The 23,887-nt window shown below is 46.9% G+C and overlaps 2 protein-coding genes across 2 annotated transcripts; one reads left to right on the top strand and one right to left on the bottom strand.

The window, feature by feature from the left end:
- Positions 1-1,176: 1,176 nt before the first annotated feature.
- On the bottom strand, positions 1,177-14,682 carry SLC45A1 (solute carrier family 45 member 1). Its single transcript, XM_048519082.1, has 9 exons — positions 14,374-14,682; positions 12,584-12,991; positions 11,081-11,173; positions 8,721-8,945; positions 5,465-6,204; positions 3,777-3,930; positions 3,336-3,512; positions 2,654-2,859; positions 1,177-1,567 (listed from the first exon to the last, which is right to left on the bottom strand). Exons 2-9 carry the CDS (start codon positions 12,978-12,980, stop codon positions 1,301-1,303), a joined length of 2,259 nt encoding a protein of 752 aa, XP_048375039.1. The 5' UTR covers positions 12,981-12,991; positions 14,374-14,682; the 3' UTR covers positions 1,177-1,300.
- On the top strand, positions 14,566-23,878 carry LOC125445762 (claudin-16-like). The gene is made up of 6 exons (XM_048519084.1): positions 14,566-14,787; positions 16,657-16,841; positions 18,878-19,013; positions 20,323-20,487; positions 21,705-21,769; positions 23,641-23,878. The coding sequence occupies exons 2-6, from the start codon at positions 16,737-16,739 to the stop codon at positions 23,827-23,829; spliced, it is 660 nt and encodes a 219-aa protein (XP_048375041.1). The 5' UTR covers positions 14,566-14,787; positions 16,657-16,736; the 3' UTR covers positions 23,830-23,878.
- Positions 23,879-23,887: the final 9 nt, after the last annotated feature.

The following is a 23,887-nucleotide window of genomic DNA, read 5'->3' as shown; positions in this document are numbered from 1 at the left end:
CTTTGCAAGATTGTTGTTAGTGTGGCTGTGGGTGTCTGTGTATGAGTTGAGAAGGACTTTTGTGGTGTAGTGGTGAAGAGCAGGTGGATTCTAATCTGGAGAACCGGGTTTGATTCCCCACTCCTCCACCTGAGTGACAGAGGCTTATCTGGTGAACCAGATGTGTTTCCGCACTCCTACATTCCTGCTGGGGGACCTTGGGCTAGTCACAGTTCTCTCCGAACTATCTCAGCCCCACCTATGTCACAAGGTGTCTGTTGTCGGGAAAGGAAGGGAAAGGAGCTTGTAAGCCACCTTGAGTCTCCTTACATGACAGTAATGTGGGATATAAATCCAAACTCTTCTTCTTCTTCCACCTTGTCCCTTAGCTGTGGCTACAATGAACTATAACAAGCCAGTGTCTACCTGCCTTGTACATAATAGAGAGAAACTGTGGTGGCTGTGCTGTGAACTAATCTCTAATACACCATTTTACCATTCATCTCCCCCCACCCCTGTTTAATCAAGATTACCGGTTCCTGAAGCATGTGTTACAAATGCAGAAAACATATCCCTTGTTTTGTTTGTTTCTGAGATACAGTCTTCTTCTTTTTATTTTTAACTAGTCAGTTAAGAGTGGGAGCAATCTGCTCTCTAGGCAGAAACAGAGCTGCGAAGAGCTGCATGAAGTACAGCTGATTGTCTTAATGCTTCTCAAAACACTACTCGGTTCTGGTGGGTCCCTAAATCATCTCCTGGGATCTCCTTTGGCTGCATGGTTGCAAGCTGCAGAGCTGTTTTAACAAGACAGCCAGCTACTTATTGGGAGGTGGCGCAACATTCCCCAGAATCCCTCTCTATTTAATTTTGAAGCGTGCTGGGCCTATAACCTATTGTGACTGTGTTTTTTTAACCTTCTTCTCCATCTTGGAATTGGGAGGGCAGAACATGGGTCCTGCATCTATATCCATCCCAGTCTGCTAGACTAGGAAACTATATCCTCTCCAATTTGAAATGGAGTCCCTTACAACGAAGGAAGCCTATTAGTTTTGGAAAGATAAAGAGACTCTGGGTGTTCCTTGGTTTAATAGCAGTGCACAAACCAAAGGACATTTTGCTGTGCGTGCCTTTGAGCCCTCTTGTTATTTTCAGGGTAAAAATCCCAACGTTCCTCCTTCAGTTAAAAAACGGCAAAGCTATCGTGTGTGATTTTTATTCGATTTCCCAGTTCGACTAATCGTGCTTCCTCTGTCCTTCCTGATTCGGCACTCTGGTGGCAAACAACATGGCTTGTGACACGGGGTGTCTCCTCAACCCCTCATCATGCGCTGAGCAACAGCGGCTGCTGCTCTTCAACCAGGTCCTCGCCCGGGAAGATCTCGTAGACGACGCAGAGGGACGAATACAAGCAGCCGACGAAGGAGACCAAGCTGGCAAAGTACATCACCCCATTTGCACTGCCCACCAGCGATGTCAAGGGTCCCATTACGATGGAGACGAGGATCTGCGCAAGGAAATATTGGCAGCTCAACAGGGAGATGTCCACTCCCATCCCTCTTTTTGTGCCGTCCTCGCTGGATTCTGTAAACTGTTCAGAGAGAGGGAAGACAGGGTGGAAGGAACGTGTGAGAAGGATGATTTGCTTAGCCAGCGTGGTGTAGTGGTTAAGAGCAGGTGGATTCTAACCTGGAGAACCAGGGTTGATTCCGTACTCCTCCACCTGAGTGGCAGAGGTTTATCTGGTGAACCAGATGTGTTTCCACACTCCTACATTCCTGCTGGGTGACCTTGGATTAGTTACAGTTCTCTAGGCACTCTCTCAGCCTCACCTGCTTCACAAGGCGTCTGTTGCGGGGAGAGGAAGGGAAAGGAGCTTGTGAGCCACCTTGAATCTCCTTACAGGAGAAAAAGGGGAGGTATAAATCCAAACTCTTCTTCTTCTTCTTCTTCTTCTTCTTAGATGAGAGTATACCTCCATTATACCCCACGGAGGTACCTGGCATCTCCAAACCTTGCCTTCCATAGGGTTCACCCTGGAATCTCCAGGTATTTCCTACCCCAGAGCTGGCAACGTTACTGAATGTGCAGGTTCCATTTAACTATGACAAATTGGATACCAGCAAAGAATAACTGGAGAGGGGTGAGTAAGAGATAAGTGACCGCAAAATTTCCCATCACTCAATTTTCCCTCTCTGAGATATTATAAATTCATTTAGCTTAACTAACCCAATCCCCACACTTCCACCTCTTTTTCTATTAAGCGATGTCTCCTATTCCTGTCCTCCCCTCTGCTAGTTCTGCTAGAGATTAAAATCTCTTAAAAACACAATGGCAGCATTATCATAAAATCCATATTAATCATTATTAATCAATAACGTCCGACCCTAAAGCCGGGAGGGGACAGGCAATGCCAAAAACGGATGTGATACAGGGCAGTGCCAGAGATGGTATAAAATCTAGTGCGGGGGTATCATTTTGCCATCTTCTCCACACAGTGACCTTGTCATATCCTACTTAGAGGATGTTCGGTCATTATTAGGCTGCTAGGAGGATTGTCCTATCCCAGTTTTTTTTTAATGTCCACTTTTCTGCACAATTGCAAAATCTACCCACTAGGCAGAACCTCCTGCCCTAGGTATAAAAGAATCTGCAGGCTGTCCATTGGAAGACTTACCTTTTTACTCTGGTAATAGTCGCACAGCAGAGAGTATGGAAGCGTGCAGAGCGTAGAAAACAAAATGCCGTAAGTTATGCATAGCGATAAAATCACATAGATATTTCTGGACAGCGTAGCTAGGCCGGTGCCCAGTCCAAAGGCCAGATATGCTATAAAATAGAGTGTGCGGACACTGAAATATTCTTCCAGTTTCTCCAGTGAGGCTGCAAAAACACAAACAAACCATGGGAATCAGATCAGTAGAGAAAATGGAAACAGCGCAGTTCAGGGGGCCCAAGAAGAAGAAGAGTTTGGATTTATATCCCCCCTTTCTCTCCTGTGAGGAGACTCAAAGGGGTTGACAATCTCCTTCCCCCCACCCCCAACAACAAACACCCTGTGAGGTAGGTGGGGCTGAGAGAGCGCCGAAGAACTGTGACTAGCCCAAGGTCACCCAGCTGGCAGGTGTTGGAATGCACAAGCTAATCTGGTTCAACTGATACGCCTCCACAGCTCAAGTAGCAGAGCAGGGAATCAAACCCGTTTCTCCAGATTAGAGTGCACCTGCTCTTAACCACTGCACCATGCTGGCCCAGTGTGATGCTCATGGGCGCCACCTTCTCTGGTGCCCGCCAAGTCTTCTTAGGATGGGGGCAGACACCCTCTCTGACCAGGACAAAGTGCGTGAGAGGTTCCATACCAGAATAGAAGGCCGCGCTGAATGCATAGATGCACATTCCCCAGCACCCCATGGTCACGCCTGCGTTGTACTTCTGATACTCTTCAGAATTGTGGGGCGCTTTGGGGTCCCCTTGAAAGACCACTTCCCCCATGAAGTCTGTGTAGAAGAGGAGCATCCCTTCAAATGAGAGCCAGCCTGGAGGAGAAACCAGAAGATGGAGAAGAAACAAAGAGAACATCACTGGGAACAGTATGTTGTACCAGATCCTAGGTTTGAATCCTCACTTTGCTGTGGGAGTTTGCTGCATGGCCTTGGGCTAGTCTCCGTCTCTCCGTCTACTTTCCCAACCTGGAGGTGGTGACCCTTACACGGGCCATCCTGAGTTCTCTGGCAAGGGAGCCCCCACTATGAAATGCAGCATCCTCAGCCACCGTGGAAGAGCATCTCACTTTGGCTTACCTAGGAAGTGGTTGATGCAGAGATTGCGCAGGGCCTTGGGCATGTGGCAGATGGTGGCGCACAGGAGCTTCATGGACAGTGGCTGCTCACAAAGTTCGCTCGACCCGTTCAGATCGCTCTCATACTTCACCCCGTTCAGCAAAATGTTTGCTACCTGGGCCGCAAGCAGCGTTGCAAAATCAGCGGAAAACGCAGCAACCCCACCCAACAAACGACACTGAATATGGCATTCCGCTTTGATTGACAACTAAGTCCCCGCACATTAAACACGGTAGCCGGGCTGCTCCTTCCACGTTGGGAGTGGGCAACCGGATGGAGAGACGTAATGCAGGAAGAAAAACGCACACAGTGCCTGGCTGGTTCCTACCAGCGTTCCATGTCTAACGGTGCCCACTCGGAGACTTCCAGAAAGCTCAGGCATGAAGACTGACTGTTCTTAGAATAGTATTCAGAGGTACACTGCCTCAGAACCTGGAAGTTCCATGTTTAACCATCATGGCTGCCTACAAATTTATCCACCGTGACTTTTTGCAAGCTTTCATAAGAACATAGTAATAACTATTGTTCTCGGTCAGATCAAAGGCTCACCCCATCCAATTTTCTGTGTCCAAAACCAGCTACTTCACAATGAACAAGTGTAACCTGTGGTGGCTTTTAATGCATTTATCTGTCTCCTGGAATTTCCCTAATCCTTTTGAAAGCCGTTGAACTAGGGGCTCTTCAAGCTCCCACGTCTGGAGTGCCTCTTCCTTAAGGCTCCTTGTGCCTATCATAAATAAATAATCAATCAAGGTAATGCAGCGTTGCTTATATGAGGCACTAGGTTAGACAGAAGAAAAAGAGTTTGGATTTATATCCCCCCTTTCTCTCCTGTAAGGAGACTCAAAGGGGCTGACAATCGCATTCCTCTCTCCACCCCCCACAGCAAACATCCTGTGAGGTGGATGGGGCTGAAGAACTGTGACTAGCCCAAGGTCACCCAGCTGGCATGTGTTGGAGTGCACAAGCTAATCTGGTTCACCAGATAAGCCTCCACAGCTCAAGCGGCAGAGCGGGGAATCAAACCCTGTTCTCCAGATTAGAGTGCACCTGTTCTTAACCACTACACCATGCTGGAGAGCTTCAGCAAACAGTTGCATTAGTTCTTGGAAAGAAGCAGAATTTTAAAAAATTTGAATAAACATGTATGTTGTCAAGTTGCAACTGACCTATGATGACCCCGGCAAGGGAAAAGCTAAGGTGCTTAGCCATGGCCTTCCTTTCCAGACCCTTTCCTGGTGGTCTCCCATCCAACTACGGACCCATCTTAGCCAGCGTGGTGTAGTGGTTAAGAGCAGGTAGATTCTAATTTGGAGAACCGGGTTTGATTCCCCACTCCTCCACCTGAGTGGCAGAGGCTTATCTGGTGAACCAGATCTGTTTGCGCACTCCTACATTCCTGCTAGGTGACCTTGGGCTAGTCACAGTTCTCTCAGAACTCCCTCAGCCCCACCTACCTCACAAGGTGTCTGTTGAGGGGAGAGGAAGGGAAAGGAGCTTGTAAGCCACTTTGAGTCTCCTTACAGGAGAGAAAGGTGGGGTATAAATCCAAACTCTTCTTCTGAGATCTGACAAGATTGGGCTGCATCACTCCACCTTCCCTCAAACAAACACCAGCCCTTCTTTCCCCCACCCACCCCCCTACTCACCTGTTGGCTGAAGGTGACGTTCCGTTTCCTGCTGCTCTCAGGAATGTTGCCTGTGATGATATCAGGGATAGCCAAAGTCTGGGGTCTTTTCAGAATCCCTGACGATCGTGGTTTGATGGCATCTAAGGAACCCACCCTCAGACCTTCTCCATCGGGCCCTGGAGTCCCGGCATTCTCCCCTGGGTCCAAAGATGTGATTTCGTGACAATAAAATCCCTCTGGAGCCCGGGGGAAACTCATGCTTAAGGTTTGCCTGGGCAAGCTGGAAGGGATAGCCAAGTAGCCATCGTGTCCCGCCGTGAAGCAATCGATCAGCACGCTGTCAATATTAGAGGTCCCGAACGAGGAGGCAAAGTCACTGAGGCCTGTCAAGGAATTGTCCCTGCTGATGAAGCTGCCATATTTTGGCGTGAGGGGACTGAGGGGAGAAATGGGGCTGGTGAAGCTGCCGTATAAATGAATGGAGTTCTGCGAGTCGAGGTTCTCGCTGGCACAGTCCTCGAAAAGGAGAGGCGGAGACGGAGGAAGCGGCAGGCTGGGGCTCTTCATGACCTTCTTCTTCTTGCCGAAAGACTGCAAGGGCCTCTCGGGAATGCTGACCAGAGTCAAGACGGTGGCAATCGTCAACGTGATGGAGGTGAAAATGTAGATGACGCGAAGCTGGCCCCCCGCTGCTCTTCCAAAGCCGGTCCTGTCCCAGTTAATGCCTCCGACAACATAGCCAAAGCCACCTCCAAGACCTTGGGAGGGAAAGGGAGAACAGAGTTGAGATGATCCTCTCAACTAGTTGACTATTCTAGAGTCCCCGTCTGTAATCATGTGATTCTGTGGATGGTAGTGGTGGAAAATGCCATTAAGTCACAGTTGACCTAGGGTAGGGGTCTCCAAGATATGGCCCTTTAGATGTTCATGGACTATGATTCCCATCAGCCCTTGCCAGCATGGCATGTTGGCAGAGTTGATGGGAATTGTAGTCCGTGAACATCTGGAGCAGCCATTCTCAACCAGGGTTCCGTGGTACCCTGGGGTGCTGTGAGCATGTCCCGGGGATACCGCGGCAACACTACTGCCCCCCCCTCATTTTTGTGGTGTCTCCCACCAACAGCAGCAAGGACATGGAGCTGGCCCATGGGGCAGGGCCTGCCACAAGGTCAGCAGCCACCACCACCCCAGTGCTTCCCTTCACCCTGGGAGGGGAAGGTGGGGTGTGTGGCAAGCAGGGGCAATGGGAGGGGAAGGTGGAGGGTGGTGGCAGGGGTACCATGAGAAATGAAGAATGAGGTCAAGGGTACCCTGACCTCGAAAAGGTTGGGAAACACTGATCTGGAGGGGCCTAGCTTGGAGTCCCCTGCTGTGAGTTTTTCCAGACAAGAGATGGTACTTATGATATATATGGTTACAACAGCGAGGCTAGCTCCTTTAGGTAAGTCCCTTTCACACACACAGTGAATAACGAACCTTAGCAATTGCTTGCAACCGGATTGTCCTGTGTAAAAGGAGGATCCAGTTGCGAACCATTGCTGGAGTGCATTGAAATAATATTGTCTAAAGGAACCTCAGTGGACATAAAGCAGCAGAGTAGATTCAAAGATTCTCGATCTCAGAAGAGGGGATTGCAGTTGAATCGCCATCATTTTCACCTTGGAAGCATCGGAAGGGATGACCTCGCTAGCAGAAAAGTAGCCTGCCGGAGGGAAGCTTATGCCCTCCTTGCTGATTTTCTGTGAGCAAGGAGGAGCATTTTCTGCTTGAGGGAATGTAGTAACAGGAGATGCTGATTATAACAGAGCTTTTCCGTCTTACTTTAGACTTGGTGCTCAGATGCAAGAGAGATGAAAAATAACTCCCAAATTAGCCAGGCTAGTGTAATCCAAACCCCTTCTGAGCTGGGACAGCAATAAAAACATCCGCTTGTCAGATTTTGCAACCGAGCAGGGCACTTACAGCAGGGCACACTCAGTAGCACCAACTGAAGCCTTTTTCCCTTTCGTTGCCCACAGTTGGTACCACCCTATTAAACAAAATTGTGATCCAGATAAATCTAAATTAGGTAAAACAGGTTGAGAGTCTGATCGTGGGCTATTTTATGCTCAACAAGGAAAGAACTTGCAGCTAGAGTGAGCACAATGTTATGGGGGGAAACCTGCAATTCTGTAAATGATACATTGAGTTTCTTCCCTTCTTTAGATATTTATACCCAGGTTTCCTCCCTGATGGGGACTCAAAGCATCTTGCAGCATCTTTCTTCTCTCCTCCATTTTATTCTCAAAACAACAACCTTGTGAGGTCAGCTAGGCCAAGAGAAAGAGACTGGTCCAAGGTCATCCAGAGAGCTTCCATGGCAGAATGGGGAGGGGCATGACCTCTAGCCCAGTTGCTGTTTCGCTCAGCCTAACCTACCTCGCAAGATTGTTGTGCTGAGGTTAAAATTCAGAAGGACAGAATGATGTCAAAAGCCAGGTTGGGACTCTATTGGGGAGAAAATGGGAGTATAAATATGTGAAATGTTGTGCATCAGGAAGTCTCCAGTTTGAATCTTCCTTTGCCATGAACACAGTGTTACACTACAGCTTCCAGAATTCAGAAACCCAGCAATGCCTACCCCATAACCAAAGCAAAACTCCGGAATTAAAGATTTTCCAGCTGTGAAAAAGAGGTATACAGGCTGAAAATATGTGCTGAATTGTAGATAAACTGGATAGACCCTATTCTGGAAAGTCTCTGGAAGCAAGAGATTGGTTGCCCACATCCACACGGGGCGTGGAAATCTTCTAGATTTACAACTGATCTCCAGCAGATAGAGACCAGTTCCCCTAAGCAAAATGGTTCCTTTGGAGGACAGCCTCTATGCCATTATACCCTGCTGAAATCTCCCCCCCCCCCATTCCTGGTCTCCCAAGACCCCCCTGCCCAAATCTCCAGGAATATCTCAACCAGGAGTTGGCAACCCTGTCTGAGCATTTTGTGATTAAACTAGCCTGGGCTAAGAGTTTTGTTCTTGGGAATCTCTCTGCACAAATGTCTGGAAAACTGAGGGGTAGTTTACATGAAGCGATAATCAGGTTAGAAACTGCAACTTGGAGCAATGCACAAAGATAATCAGGGCAAAGACAGAAAAGGAGTGGTTGGTTTGAGGAGGTAAGGCAGAGTATAAATATTTTCACTATCAAAATGGCAGACAGGCAGACAGTGCCTCTCCAGAGACCTGCTTCAGACGATAGCAGCCTAAACAGGCAGACAGATATCAGAGGCTTACCAGCTAGCAAGGCATGGATATTGAGTCCTCGGTCTTGATCTGATGGGCTACACACATCCATCATGTACGCATGACTGGGATTGTCGGCAGAATCGGCGCAGAAATCCATTAGGATGACTCCGCAGATGGTGAACGTGATTCCCCATTTGTGATTATTCGCAGTGTCAGTCAACGCGATTCCAATGTCTCTGCCGTTCAGCATAAAAGAGAGTCCTAGCAATGCTCCTGCAAGGAAGGAATCCAGTCAGGCCAGATGGGAAAAATTGACAATCCTGCATTTGCCCTAGCAATGACCAATCACCTATACTACAACCATTCTACAACCTAATGTTTATACCAGTTAACCCCAGCTGCTTTTAAATCAGAAACGTTATCACAGCATGGAGAGCTTGATACTAGAATCTTTTCTATTTCTGTTGAGGATTACAATTATTATTTTTAAACAGATGTTAAAAGTACTAAAATCTTTCACCCTGGTTTGCTAGTTTTCTACTGGCAGGGTGGGTTTTCTCCCCCTCTCACGGAATCTTTCAAAAATTGTAATTCCCTCATCTGTAGTCTGAGGGGGTGCAATCCTTTCTTCTCTTTCAAAACTCTCTTGACTCATTTTGCTGAATGCTTAGATCAAATCTCAGGGTGTGACTAACAGGAGGGGGCAGTTGGTGTATCCCAAGCTAGAGAGCCAGTGTGGTGTAGTGGTTAAGAGCAGGTGGATTCTAATCTGGAGAACCAGGTTTGATTCCCCACTCTTCCACCTGACAGAGGCTTACCTAGTGAACCAGATGTGTTTGCGCACTCCTACATTCCTGCTGGGTGACCTTTGGCTAGTTCACAAAGCATGGAGGAGAGAGGTGAAAGAATATAGGACTCCAGATCAGGCAATAGCTCCTTTTTTACTCCCATAGAGGGGAGGGTCTTAGAGTAATCCGTGGGGGCGCACCAGGCTACAAGGCTCAATGGAAGAGTAAGATTCATGTCCAGTATCACCTTAAAAACCAATCAGTAATGACCTGCTGCTTGCAAAAAGGAACTGTTGTCTTTTTAAGGTGCTGCTGGACATGAATTTTGATGTTCTATCGTAGGCCAACATGGCTACCCATCAGAAAGGCTTAATTGAACTCGGCAACCCATTGAGCCCCTTGGAGCTATCCATGGTCCTGGTATTTCCTACTAGTTCTCTTGGAGGGGGTCATCTGGCTGTGCCTCTTCCAACTACATGTGAGGGCATCTCATAGAATAGAGAGTAGTCATAGAGCTGGTAGGGTCCATGCAGGTCATCTAGTCCAACCCCACATTAAATGTAAGATTAGCCTGAAGCAGTCCTGAAGGAGGAGGAGGTGTTTGGATTTATATCCCAGTTTTCTTAACCACAGGGAGTCTCAAAGTGGCTTACAAACTCCTTCCCTTCCTCTCTTCACAACAGACACCTTGTGAGGAAGGTGGGGCTGAGAGAGTTCTGAGAGAACTGTGACTGGCCCAAGGTCACTTGGCAGGCTTCATGTTGAGGAGTGGAGAAACACTCCCCTCTTTCTTACTATTACAATTTAGACCATTACTGAAAGGCGAGAGCTGAATTCATGGAGTAATAAATACCCAATTGAATTGACAATGAATTTTAGTTACATATCACTGGTGCAATTGGATTTATCATGTTTTATTGGTGTTACTGAAAGTTATTTATGCTTTTAAGTTGTGTGTTTAAATGCTTTACAGAATTATTGTATATGATATTGTTATGTCAATGTTGTTGTTAGCTGCCCTGAGTCTGACCTGTGCCCCGGAAAGGGTGAGATAGTAAACTGGACTAAAATTAAACAGACCCTGTTCACCAGATTAGAATCTGCTGCTCTTAACCACCTTGCTGATTGAATGCTCGTCCTTTAAAACAAATCATTCTCCACAGATGTAAAATTGCTCTGTCAAAGAGAAGGGCTTCAGCCTAGCTTTTATCCTTGACAATGGTAATTTTCTATGTGCAGTGATGCTGTTTTTGTACAGAGGAACATTCAGTACAACCCCCATGCAGACTAACTACCTCCATTAGAACTTATGTCTTTGCACTTGTAACTTTCTACTCTCTAGCAATTTGCTCCCTGCTCTGGCTTGAGACTTCAAGTTATGGCCTCTTGCAAATCACTCTTTCTCCCTGTCCAAAACCTGCTATCTGATCCTAAGAAGATTTTGAATCCTGCTGAAGCTGCCCGTGATCCAAACGATGCCCGGCAGTAGCCAACAAGGATAAAGGACCTGTGCAAGTACCTGCAGAAATGGCATTTGGCAAAGCCCAGACAGTGCTGTTTTTATGGCAGCCTGCCCAAGCCGAGCTGCCTCGGCAGAGTGAAAGTTAAAAACAACATTACCAATAGCCAGAACCAGAATGAAAGGCCTTCTTCTGCCAAAGGGGGAACCGCACCTGTCACTCCACGCCCCCAGCAAGGGTTGCAGTAGGAATCCTGCGAGGAGAGAAAGCATGGAATCATCAGCAACATTCAACCTGGTCTGGCTGGGGAGCTTTGGGAACAATTTGGCACAGGGAGGTCTAAGTCTCAGCAAGGAGGTGTCAGGAAAGGGCCTGACATCAGTGACTGTGGAGAGGTGCAAGGGCTCACACCTGTCTGTGGGAAGGGGGGAAGTGTCTTCACCTTTAATATGTTTCCATGCTCTTTCATTTCCTTTGATGCTTGTAACTGTAGCTAAACTGGAAGCAACCCTGGTACCGGCCCAGCGGGGCAGGTGGCTGAACACTATCATTGCGCTGTCCTTGAGATACTCGACTCCCAAACATCTTTCTTTCAGTTGTGTTCAGTGGTGGGATCCAAAAATTTTAGTAACAGGTTCCCATGGTGGTGGGATTCAAATGTGGCATAGCGCCAATGGGGCGTGGCCGGGCATTCTGGGGGCAGGGCATTCCTGGGCGGGGCTGTGGCAAGGATGCAGCCGCTGCGCCAGTCCTTGGGCGGGAAACGAATGCACGCAGGCGCAGGCTGCCACGCACGCCGGTGCACCTCCTGCTAGACTGCTTCAAGTTCTGCACGCTACTGCTGAGAGGAGGGGCGTAACTAAGGCAAAAATCACGTGGCAAAATCACCAATTAGTAACCCACTCTCGGCACACACAAATAATTAGTAACCTACTCTCAGGAACCTGTGAGAACCTGCTGGATCCCACCTCTGGTTGTGTTGTTTTCACATTCCATGGGAAACAGGGAGGGTGGGAATCTTCAGGGAAAAATTTGGCTGTATTTCCATAACCTGGCAGAACTGGCTTTGCAAAAAACCAGGTACTAGTTGTGTCCAATAAAGACTTCTGATCAAGAATCCAGAGTCCATTTATTGACTTCAGTCTGAAGACCTGACAGGTGGCCAGCCTGCATCTGAGCTGAGACACTTTATATATGGGGTGGGGTGTTCCTCCATACCAACAAATGTTCCTCCATACCAACTAAATCTCTGTCAGGTGGGCAAAACATATAGCCCACCATACAGTCACTCCACACCGTGCCACGGAGAGAAACACATCTGGTTGGAGTTTACTACACAGAGAAGCAGCTAACACACCGCTTAAAAGGGTGTAAGGTAAATGTTTATTAGGAAGTACATTCAGGGAAGTGGGAAAGATTTGTGTTAAGCTGCCAAGCTCATTCCTCAGTTTCAGTCCAGAAATAAAAGTTGGGAAAAACTCTTCTATGCCCAAAACCACAGTCAGAGTAGATAACACAGGAGTCTGAATCAGGAGACAATGGGTTCATATTGACCCAGCTGCTTTTTTTTCCATACTAAGTTGGCTGTGATACATTTGAGCCCCACAGATTTTCATAGTCCTTACAGGCAAATAACTTTTTGTCAGACCGCAGAACAACTTACCTAGAATTGGGCTGATAAACCAAACCATCCCATACAGCTGATCTGGTAAACCCATCTGCAGCAATACTGGAGTCACATAGGCGGTCTCCATGGCATAGCTGAACTCGATCCCAAAAAGGATGAACCCATTGAATAACAGTTCCAGAAAGGATCGCTGAGGGTGGAGCTCCCCAAAGTGGATTCGATCTATAGGGCAAGGGGTATTCGGCGGAGGGGGAGGGGACGGCCGGATATGTTTCTGCCTTTTTGGGTGTCGTTTAAAGTTGTTGGCGCGGTGGCTGATGTGGCGGGTGATGGAGCCGGCGTAGCCTGTCACTTGGGGCCGCCACAGTTCCTGAGCAGTAAGGCTAGGGAAGATCACATCGCTGGAAGGCGTGGTCACGGCGGGAGGGATCATTGTGGGTTTTCCTACAAGGAACAAAACATTGCTTAGAACTGATGTGGTTTCTAATGCCGCTGGGACACAAGGAGGACTTAAGATTCCATCTATACAGGCAGGTGAGGATAGCAAAAACAGCTGTACCTTTTTTTATACTGTAGGTGGCAATGGGATTGACTTTTGATAGAGAACTCCCTGCAAGGAGAAAACTACTGTATCAAGAATAAAGGTTCTAGGAAAGCATTTCACCTGCAAACTTGTTTTCTACTTGCAATTGGGGATTTTTTAAAACAAACAAACAGGGAAACTAAAAATTAGTGCTAAAGCCATTGTATGAACTCATGAATCTGCCATCGCATTCCAACCTGTTATATGTGTCAAATGGCCTTTAAGGACCCTTTGATATAATCAGACGAATAAGTGGCACAGTTTTATCTGGACCTCAGCCTGTGTGTGTGGGTGTGCATGTTATATTTTTAATGCCCCCCACTCACAAGAAACAACCAACCACGAGGAACAATAAGTGTGCATAGTGTTCTCTGTGCAGTTTGATAAGTGAGACCTGAAGAATACAGGAGATTCTGAGTCAAAATGAAACAGCACAAATCTAACTCTGAAATGTGTGCTATATTTAATAACACATCTTAATCATTTTTAAAGTTAATTTAAATGAGGATTTATATTTTAATATCTATGCATTGTTTGACTTGTGTTGTAACCCCCCACAGCCTTTCAGGGATCGGGCAGGATACAAATCCAAAATAACTAAATAACTAAATAAATAATGTTTTTAAAAGTTCCAGGTGCTTGTCAATCATTCCAGCACTTTCGCACTCATTGTTAGAAACAGTGAAAGGCAGAGACCTGGTCTATACCTTACAGAGTAACGAAGTACACTTTGCACATATATTTTATTATGTTTGAGTGATGTTATCTTTGTCAGTCTGATTATCACCAGAATTATTTTGAAAGGTGCAAATATTTTCACAAATAAGACCGCCCTCCCCCCCAAAAAAATTGCCGGTGCTTTTATTGCTAGCACCTTATTTTGGTTTTTAACACCAGAAAATCTAGGAAACAGGGCTGGGAATGTGATGAACCCCTTGAGGATTTGGCCCTAACAGAATCATAGAATCATAGTTGGAAGAGACCACAAGGGTCACTTGCAGAAATCCCCCGTCATGGTCACTCTCTTGGGGAAGCAGAAACTCCACAACATGTGCACACAGAGATGCACTTACATTTTCTCTCTTCCCTACTCTAACATCCTCCCCACCCCCTTTCCAGCGCTTTTTCTAAAGTATCCCTTCCTTTACTGCATCCCTGCCCAGAGGGCCTGGTACCCAGGATGCTGCCGGGCAGGTGTTTTGCCAAGCAATCAGCAACGATTCCCTCGGAAGCAGGTTTTTACCTGTCTTATGACAGATGCTGGAGCATCCTCCTCTTTCCGCCAGTCTGGTGGTTCTCCCTGGACGCCTGGATTCCCTGCGGCAGGCGATGGGGGGAGATCTGGTTCCGCAGCTGCCTGGGTCTCTCTCCCCCCCTCCCTTGCACAGGGCGTCTGCGTTCTGGCTGGGGAGGAGGCTGGCGGGGTGATGTCACCAGGCATCTTGGCTCTCTGCTTTCTCCCCAGCTCTGCAGCAACGCATCCGCCTTCTCTCTCCACCTCCGCCACCCGGCCTTAAAGCGGCAAGCCCGTCGTGAGAGACAGCAGCGTGCAGAGATGGGCAGAAATAGGTTGGCTGTGTAGGGATGCCAGAATGGCTCCAGGTCCGTTGGGGGAGGGGGAAAAGGCAGAGGGACTCTGCAGAGGAGGCTAATCCAGGTAATGCAAATGCAATTGAGATGATAGCCCATATTCTATTAGCCAGCATGGTGTAATGGTTAAGAGCAGTGGACTCTAATCTGGGGAACCAGGTTTGATTCCTCACTCTTCCACATAAATGGCAGACTCTAACATGGAGAACTGGGTTTGATTCCTCACTCCTCTACATAAGTGGCAGACTCTAACATGGAGAACTGGGTTTGATTCCTCACTCCTCCACATGAGCGGCAGACTCTAATATGGAGAACTGGGTTTGATTCTCTGTTCCTCCACATGAGCAGCGGACTCTAATCTGGAGAACCAGGTTTGATTCCTCACTCCTCCACATAAGTGGCAGACTCTAATATGGAGAACTGGGTTTGATTCCCGCTCCTCCACATGAGCGGCAGACTCTAATCTGGAGAACTGGGTTTGATTCCCTGTTCCTCCACATGAGCAGCGGACTCTAATCTGGAGAACCAGGTTTGATTCCTCACTCCTCCACATAAGTGGCAGACTCTAATATGGAGAACTGGGTTTGATTCCTCACTCCTCCACATGAGCAGCGGACTCTAATCTGGAGAACCAGGTTTGATTCCTCACTCCTCCACATGAGCAGCAGACTCTAACCTGGAGAACCAGGTTTTGATTCCCTGCTCCTACACACATGAAGCCTAGTGGATGACCTTGGGATAGTCACAGTTTTCTAAGAACTCTCTCAGTCTCACCTGCCTCTCAAGGCATCTGTTCTGAGGAGAGGAAGGGAAGGAGTTTGTAAGCTGCTTTGAGACTTCTCCTCCTCCTCCTCCTCCTCTTCTTCTTCCTCTTCTTCTTCCTCTTCTTCTTCCTCTTCTTCTTCCTCTTCTGTCATATTGTGAATCCTACAAAGACATTAGAAATAATTTAATCTTGTCCCTGCTGACGAGGCCTTTTGGATATTCCAGTTATTCTGGTCACCCTAGTGACTTATTTTACTCAAAGGTAAGGATTGCACCATTTCATATACAGTATCGAAGTTTTGTTACCTCCCTGCTTGTAAAAAACTAGCACCTTCTGAGAATGTTGACAGATTTTATCCCCTTTGTTGTGAGTAGGTTGCTTGCTGATAATGCAGACAGATGTGAGATGAGAATGGGTTTTGGGGCAAAGACAACTGATTTCACAAGGGTAGTAAATGGCTACAGCAATGATATTCTCACCACTTTTAGGGAGAAGCGATATGGGGGGGAAGGCCCTCTCCCCATTAAAACTTGCCAGATCTTTTCTGTAAGGTCGGATACAATTGGCTTTTCTCCTTGTGAAAAAGAGTAGACCCTTTTGACAACCCCCAAAAGCCATTCTGAAGAACTGCAGGAATAGCAGATGTGGAAGAAGAAGAGGAGGAGGAAGAGGAGGAGGAGTTTGGATTTATATCCCCCCTTTCTCTCCTGTAAGGAGACTCAAGATGGCCTACACTCTCCTTTCCACACAACGGACACCTTGTGAAGTAGGTGGGGCTGAGAGAGTTCTGAGAGAATTGTGACTAGCTCAAGGTCACCCAGCAGGAATGTAGGAGTGTGGAAACACATCTAGTTCACCAGATAAGCCTCTGCCACTCAGATGGAGGAGTGGGGAATCACACTTAGTTCTCCAGATTAGAATCCATCTGCTTTTAACCACTACACCACGCTGGACGCTGTAATAAAGGAGAGGCTTTGGGCAGAACTGAGTGGAAATGCTGTCTGGATCCAACCCAGACCCTTCCCGTCCACACAGGAAGCAAAGCTCAGAAGGAGAAAATGAATTTGCCATGGCAGGGGCCATTGCTTTGGAAGCATATTATTTTTGTTCCGCTAGGGGGAACATACTGACTTTCCCCAAGTTCCTACTTGCAGCCCCTTCTGCTTGCAGCTGTGGTTCAACTTCTGGTGTGCTGGCTGCCAAGGAAAGGAATTTTTTTTTGCTAAAGAAAACTTCTTGCTGAAAGGGGAATGAAAATCACAGCACCTGCATTGGCTGCGGATATGTTGGCGATGGCGTTGGGGGTCTCGGGCCTTCTGCTTCTCATCCTGTGTGCCGAATCAGATTGCTGGCGGGTAGGAATTAACTTTCTCTCTGTCAAATACATTGCATCCCACCTGCTTATGGGGGTGTAAATGGGTCTCTGACAACTGCCTTGCAGGCTGGGCTGTCCCTTGAGGGAGTAAATGATCCCAAGTCACTCATGGCTGAAGGGAGATTTGAACTCAGGTCTCCCCTGCTCTAGTTCGACGCTCTAACCGTTGCACTGTGTCTTTCAGAATCCGAGCACCATCAAAGCTCATATCTTGACAATCAAAAAAACTGATATAGTTTTAGATATTTGGTTTTATATCGTGAAGTATCATGAAGTTTACTGCCCCGAGCCCATCAGGGGAGGGGCAGTATAGAAATTCAATGAATGAATGAATGAATTGGGTTGGATTTGGTGGCAGGCATCCCAAATGACCACAGTGGGGGAGCTTGTGTGTGTGTGTGTGGGGGGGGGGGGGGTCCCAGTCTCTCTGCCTAACCATTCACCGTACTGTTCAAAAAGTTCATTTTAGCTTGTGCAACTGACGATCACAGCTATAACACAATGTAACGCTGGTACACTCAATAATGGTGCACGCATCAATTACTCCTATCTTCCAGTTATTCTTAAAAGGTAACTATTCTCAAAATGTGAACCCTTTCGTAACAAAGGAAACAGGTTGGGGATACACAGCATGAGGGAAGACCGATGGACAGATCCTAGGGGGCAACTTGATCATCTTGCGCAATTGGTGTAAATCGTCCATACAAAGGGGGCATCAAAGTAATGAGATAGGATAGAAAGGCAATACTGAAAAATTCAGAAGCTGAACAAATGCAGGTGCATCTCAGCGTCACACAATTTTGCTTTGAGCCTGAATTAGGATTTCCCATAAGAGACCCCCCCACCAAGTCAGCTGCAACAGGACGAGGCATTTTCCCCAGACGTCTTAACCTAGGCCCCATGCAGAATAATGCACTTTCAATCCATTTTCCATGCACTTTGCAGCTGGATTTTACAGTGCGGGACAGCAAAATCTACTTGCAAATAGTTGTGAAAGTGGATTGAAAATGCATTATTCTGCATGGGCGGAAGGGGCCCTAGACTTTGGTCTTCAAACTAATATTGTCCCTTCCCCTTTCTCCCTGAGAAGATATAGATGGTAATTCCATTCACGCTGGAACCAAAGAAATACTTTGGCCGAGCTGCTTAAAAAAGAGAAAATGATGCCATCGTCATGGGAACACTAAGCCCTGAGAAATATATTGGTGGCAATAAATGCCAGTGGCATCTGCTGTGCTCCTGGAAAGGTCAAAAAGAGAGGAACAATTCACTTTATTCTGTGGGTGTTTCACACACACACACACACACACATACACACTCCCCTCTCTCTATTTTTTACACTGTCCTCAGCCTTCCTCACAAGGAGGTTCACCATATTTCAAAGATGGGCATCCAATAAGTTAATGGAAACTCGCCTCATGACTGATAGAAACTTCTAGAACCCTCTTGCCAAGCTCAAAGATCTATGTGTTTTTAATGTTTTAAAATTAATTCTTAGGTTTAGCATGATGCCAAGTTTAGTTAACTATTTAATGTTGGTTTGGAAGCTTCATTCTGCTTATCCCTTGCAGTTTCCTCAGAGAAATAACAATGCCCTTAAGGTATCTCGCAGGGTCCCAAAGCTGTGCTTAATCACTGTAGCGCTAGGGAGATTTCGGGATCACAGAAGCATTTTAAAATATCCTTAAAGGGGCTATGGCTTGGCACATTTTGGGAGTAGCATTTGCAAAATATCAACTTTTTTGGGGAGGGTTATAAATATAGAACTTTGCTGATTAAAAAGTGACAGGTGAAATCCCCCCTCCCCTTCCTGGCCAACAAAATTAGAAATTTTGCAAATGGAAATGTTGCAAATTATAAAGCTTTAAAAATAATTCTGGGGGTGGGGGGATTTTGTAGAACCATCCAGACCTGGTTCTACAAAATGTATTTAGATATTTCTTCATTTAATTTACTTTTTTTCCATTTCACTATTTTTTCCTATATTTGCATTATCCAAAAATTTCCCTTGTACAGCAAGACGCCAAGGATCCTTTATCTTCTGTGGGCTTGAGCGTCCGATGCCGGGGTCTGTGGAGTGAGTGCATATTTGATAACGTGGCTGACCTCTGGACTTGTGATATTCCTATCTCCTATCTCAGCGAACACCCCGGTAAGGAAAATGAGTCCGAGTTATTTGGGTGGGTGGGAAACCTTATCCATATCTCGGATGGAATCTCCAGGTCATATTGGAATTTCAGAAGCAGACTTTGAAATACAGCAAACGAACGACAACACTTTGTTGACCAGACACAACCAGGAAGCCAGGTTCATGGTATTTATTTATGCCAGGAACTTCGGGGAGGGGCCATTCCCAGATCTGTTATCCGAGATCTTTTAAACTGAGGAATGGATACAGGATCTTCTGCACTCAAAACCTGGTCCACTATTCAAAACAATCTTACACTGTCTGACTGGTGGTGGCGGCAAGTGCTGTCAAGTTACAGCCAATCATGGTGACTCCGTAGGCTAAGAGGCTTCAGAAGTCACCTGCCTCTGCATAGTAACCCTGGAATTCCTTGGTGTTCTGTCATCCAAGTAGTAGTAGAAGAAGAGTTTGGATTTATATCCCCCTTTCTCTCCTGTAAAGAGACTCAAAGGGGCTTACAGTCTCCTTTCCCTTCCCCCCTCCCACAACAAACAGCCTGTGAAGTGGGTGGGGCTGAGAGAACTCCAAAGACCTGTGACTAGCCCAAGGTGACTCAACTGGCATGTGTTGGAGTGCACAAGCTAATCTGGTTCACCAGATAAGCCTCCACAGCTCAAGTGGCGAAGCAGAGAATCAAACCCAGTTCTCCTGATTAGAGTGCACCTGCTCTTAACCACTACACCACGCTGTGTATTAACCACCACGCTGTGTATTAACCTAAGTCTCTGCTTAGGCCACCAGCAGGTCAACATACTATATCTCCCGCAGGTTACCATGCTACATCTATAGGTTGTGTTGAGCCTTAGCATTCACTGTTAACTCTAGCTCCCATTTCATCTGGGGAAACTGATCTCCATTGTCAGGCAACCGGCTGTAATTCTGGCAGATCTCCAGACACCAGCTGTAGGTTGGCAACCCTGGCGAATTCTGCAATATATGACAGGACGTCTTGAGTGTATATACGTTGTAGAGTACTTTGATGTGTTAAGATTGTTGTACTTGAGATTGCACTGTTGTCGATATATCTTATTGTTTGCTTATGAATAATATAAGATGGTAAATAGTGGCAGGTACAACGTGTGTCTTTTAAAAAAACACCCTGTTTTTATGCCATTGGGGAAAAGAGTTAGTATTTGTATTGCAAAAGTTTGCGTAAAGAAAATTGCAAACAAGGTGGGCAAAAATGATCACTAGTGCAGAGTTCTGGCTGCTCGGCCCCTGGTGGTATTTTCTTTCCTCAGATGCCATGATCACTCCCCCCCTCTATTTGCAGCTGTCTTTGTGGCCACCCGGGTCTTGGTCATCCTTACTGGCTTCCTGACGCTTGCCGCCATGCCCCTTTTCATTGCTGGGATGAAATGCACCAAACTGATTCGTGACAAAGTCCTGTGGAAATACAAGTTCTCCCTGGCAGCTGGGACATTGTTCCTCCTGGGAGGTAAGTGAGGCTTTAGTCTTCTTGCGGGAGTGAGTCAAACTTATTCTGTCTGGGCTGCGGCTCTGGGAAGATCTCAAACACGAACACGTTTCTAACAAATGCCACCTTTTTGACTGGGTCTCTTTCTGTGCCTTTGGCAACAAGTTACGCACAGAATTTCAGCAGGGAGAGCAGGGGATTTCAGCAGGGGATTTTCAGGTGAAACGGGGGAGGGCAAGGGATCTCAGTGAGGTACAATGCCACAGAGGCCCCTTCCGCACATGCAGAATAATGCACTTTCAGTCCACTTTCAACGCACTTTGCAGCTGTGTGGAATAGCAAAATCCACTTGCAAACAATTGTGGAAGTGGATTGAAAGTGCATTATTCTGCATGTGCGGAAGGGACCAGAGTCTACCCTCCAAAGCATCCAGTTTCTCCAGGGGAACAAATCTCTGTAGTCTGTAATTCTGAGGCATCCACAGGTCCCACCTGCAGGCTGATATTCTCTCCTTACATGGGAAAAGCAGTCGTCAAGTAGCTTGCTCATGACTGAACAGCCAAGTGGCTCAGGCTGAAGAGCCAAGCCACAAACTGCGAGACCAGGAGAGATCCTAATGGCTTTCCCTATTGTTGAGTGGTGGCCTGTGGGAGAAAAATGCAGACAAAAGATCACAGGAAGTGATGTCATGCCATCCCACTGATGGCCCTCCCCTATGTCTCCACCCCCTCAGATTCCCTCTTCTTGGAATCCCTGGGAGACTTTGGAGGGTGGGACATGGGGGAAAAATATGTTGTTGATGCATCAGCACCGACATCACATCTGGCTAAAACCTGGAAGTGATGTAACTGATACTCTAGGATTTTGCTAATCTCTATGGTAAAAGCAAAATATTAGAGTGAGGGTGATATCACTTTCCGGTTTTTACCTGGAAATACCTCCATTCTCCCATCCTTGCTCCAGTAGGATGTGGAGGTAGGAAATCAGCCACCATGGTGGATAAGTTGGAAAGAATAACTACCATACGTTGGATCGCTGCTGAGCAAATGAATACTGTGCGGTGAAGAGTGAATGGGGAGAAGTGGAGTGTACAATAATGTGGGTCAAATCCTGTTGCCTTTTCTGGCCAAGAAATGCTTCTCCTACTAAGTTGATGTATTATTACTTGTTGTTAAAGGCACAGGATCGGGGGAGATAAAGTTTGCAGTCAACACGCAATATTTTTCTCTCTTCCCTAGGTCTAGCTGGTGCAATCGCTGTCCTTTGGTATGGTATCGACACCGTGCAGAAGTATAAATTAGAGGTAAATTCGGTTCCTGGAGGCAGTTAGGAAGGTTAGAACAGGGGCACTAAGGTACAGGAAATATACAGTACAATCTCTACGATATAGTGGATGTTAAAGTGTCAGATGAGGGAGACCCTATTCAGCTGTTTTAAGGGAACGGGTTGTGGCTGAGCTAGGGTTACCAGGTCCCCCATAGGGAATGGGCCAGAGTGTCGGTTACCAGATCCATGTTGGAAAACTCCTGGAGATTTGGAGGTGAAACACTGCAGGATTGCCATTTTAAAAAACCTGACCCTTTTGGAGCTCTTCTCTCAATAGCATCTTCATCATAACGGGGGTGGAGGCAGTGGTAGGATCCAGCAGGTTCGTACCACTTCGGCAGAACCGGTTGTTAAAATGGTGCTTGTAAACAACCAGTTGCTACATTATTTGAAACTCACCACTGGGTGGGGGCATTATTTCTCCACTGAAAAAGCACCAGAGTTGGACACGCCTGAATTAGATGATGAAATTGAACGACAATGCAGTATTACCAACTGTACAAGGAAACATATTTTTCTATGTTTTTTTGAAGGGTATGCAACTCCCCCTCCCCCCGCTTTAATATTAATGTGCGTCTCCTCACAATCGACTGTTTGTCTGTGTTGTTTCCCAGAACAATCGCTAGCATTAAAAAACTGAGCCATGAAAGGAATGAATGCATATATATATGTATATGAACGTATGGTCTAAAGCCACAGACTAAAGCTCATTGTGGTTTAATATTATGAGAAAACAGCAGATTTCCCCCCCGGGAGAGAATTATTTGTTTGAGGCAAATTCCTATTAGCCGTCCGCATTGTTGTCTGACAAAAATTCACCATGTTTGGGCTCGTGAGGGATTTTCCAAGCCCATCCCAAGGTTTAACCTTGCACTGGCTGTCGATTTAGATATTCTCTCCGACAGAAATCCTAAACTGTTTAAAGCATTCTCTCTGCCACAGAAACCCCGTGAGGTATGTTAGGTGGAGAGGAAATAACCAGCCAAGAGTAGCCAAGCAAGCTTCCATGACAAAGTGAGGATTCGAACCTGGGTCTGACACTCTAACCCAGTGGTGGCGAACCTATGGCACAGGTGCCAGAGGTGGCACTCAGAGCCCTCCCTGTGGGCACGCGAAAACAGAGTCCCCCCCACCCCACACACATCCAGGCTGGCCTGGGCCACTGGGCTTGATTATTAGCATTAAACCTAAGACCTCATTTTGGGGAAGCAGTGTAGGTAACCCTGCTAAACGCTGTTAAACCCCACTGATTTTCATGCAAAGAACTAAAGCGCGATCCTTTACCTGGGAGTAAGCTCGGTTGCTGGCAATGGGGCTGGCTTCTGAGCAAACCCTCCTAGGGTCTTGATTCATCCGTTGGGAGAGTTGCATGGTTGCTTCAAAGCCAAGCCACCGACTACCACCAAGCTTACTCCCGAGTAACGCACGCCTCTGAGTCAACCATTTTTTCTAAACTAAAACCTCAGTATTCAGGTTAAATTGCCGTGTTGGCACTTTGCGATAAATAAGTGGGTTTTGGGTTGCAATTTGGGCACTTGGTCTCGAAAAGGTTCGCCATCACTGCTCTAACTCCAACAGCCGGTATGGTATCATGACTAGAGCGTTGGACTGAAATTAGATGGCCTCAGGTTCAAATCTCCACCTTGCCGTAAAGATCATTGAATGACTTTAGGCCGGATGCTGGTTTTTAACCTAGCCTACCTCACAGGGTTGTTGTAAAGGCCAGTTGCCAGGACAGAATCATGTTTGCGGCCCTGAGCTCCTTGAAGGGAAGGTGGGCTACCAATGTGATCGGTCGATTGATGGACACCCTGCCCCAGCTTGCTCACTGCTTCAGTTTTCTTCCAGGTGACTTTAGGAATTCCAGGTGTGACTTATGAACTCGGCTGTGCCTACTGGATGGCTGCAGGTGGTGCTGCTTGTGCCTGCGCTGCTGGGATTTTGCTGATCGCTGCCAGCTCTCTCGACGCCCAGAGTCTAAGAAAGGATCAGAGCCCTCGGTTTCCCCCTCCTGTTTCCAAAGGCACGTACCTGTGAAAGCGGGTTTCTCTGCCAGAAATGAGTCCGGATATCTATTAAACCAGACGAAGCCCAA

This window comes from Sphaerodactylus townsendi, linkage group LG16, assembly GCF_021028975.2.
Source record: "Sphaerodactylus townsendi isolate TG3544 linkage group LG16, MPM_Stown_v2.3, whole genome shotgun sequence".
Lineage (NCBI taxonomy): Eukaryota > Metazoa > Chordata > Lepidosauria > Squamata > Sphaerodactylidae > Sphaerodactylus > Sphaerodactylus townsendi.
This window is presented reverse-complemented; position numbering and strand designations above follow the sequence as displayed.

Coding starts and splice junctions, on each gene's coding strand:
- SLC45A1 (XM_048519082.1), bottom strand. CDS start 12,980: ATGATCCCTCCCGCCGTGACCACGCCTTCCAGCGATGTGATCTTCCCT. Junction 3,931..5,464: donor ACGTCACCTTCAGCCAACAG/GTGAGTAGGGGG, acceptor CTTGCGGCCCAG/GTAGCAAACATTTTGCTGAA. Junction 3,513..3,776: donor CTGCATCAACCACTTCCTAG/GTAAGCCAAAGT, acceptor TTTCTCCTCCAG/GCTGGCTCTCATTTGAAGGG.
- LOC125445762 (XM_048519084.1), top strand. CDS start 16,737: ATGAAAATCACAGCACCTGCATTGGCTGCGGATATGTTGGCGATGGCG. Junction 16,842..18,877: donor CCGAATCAGATTGCTGGCGG/GTAGGAATTAAC, acceptor TCCCTTGTACAG/CAAGACGCCAAGGATCCTTT. Junction 20,488..21,704: donor GACATTGTTCCTCCTGGGAG/GTAAGTGAGGCT, acceptor TCTCTTCCCTAG/GTCTAGCTGGTGCAATCGCT.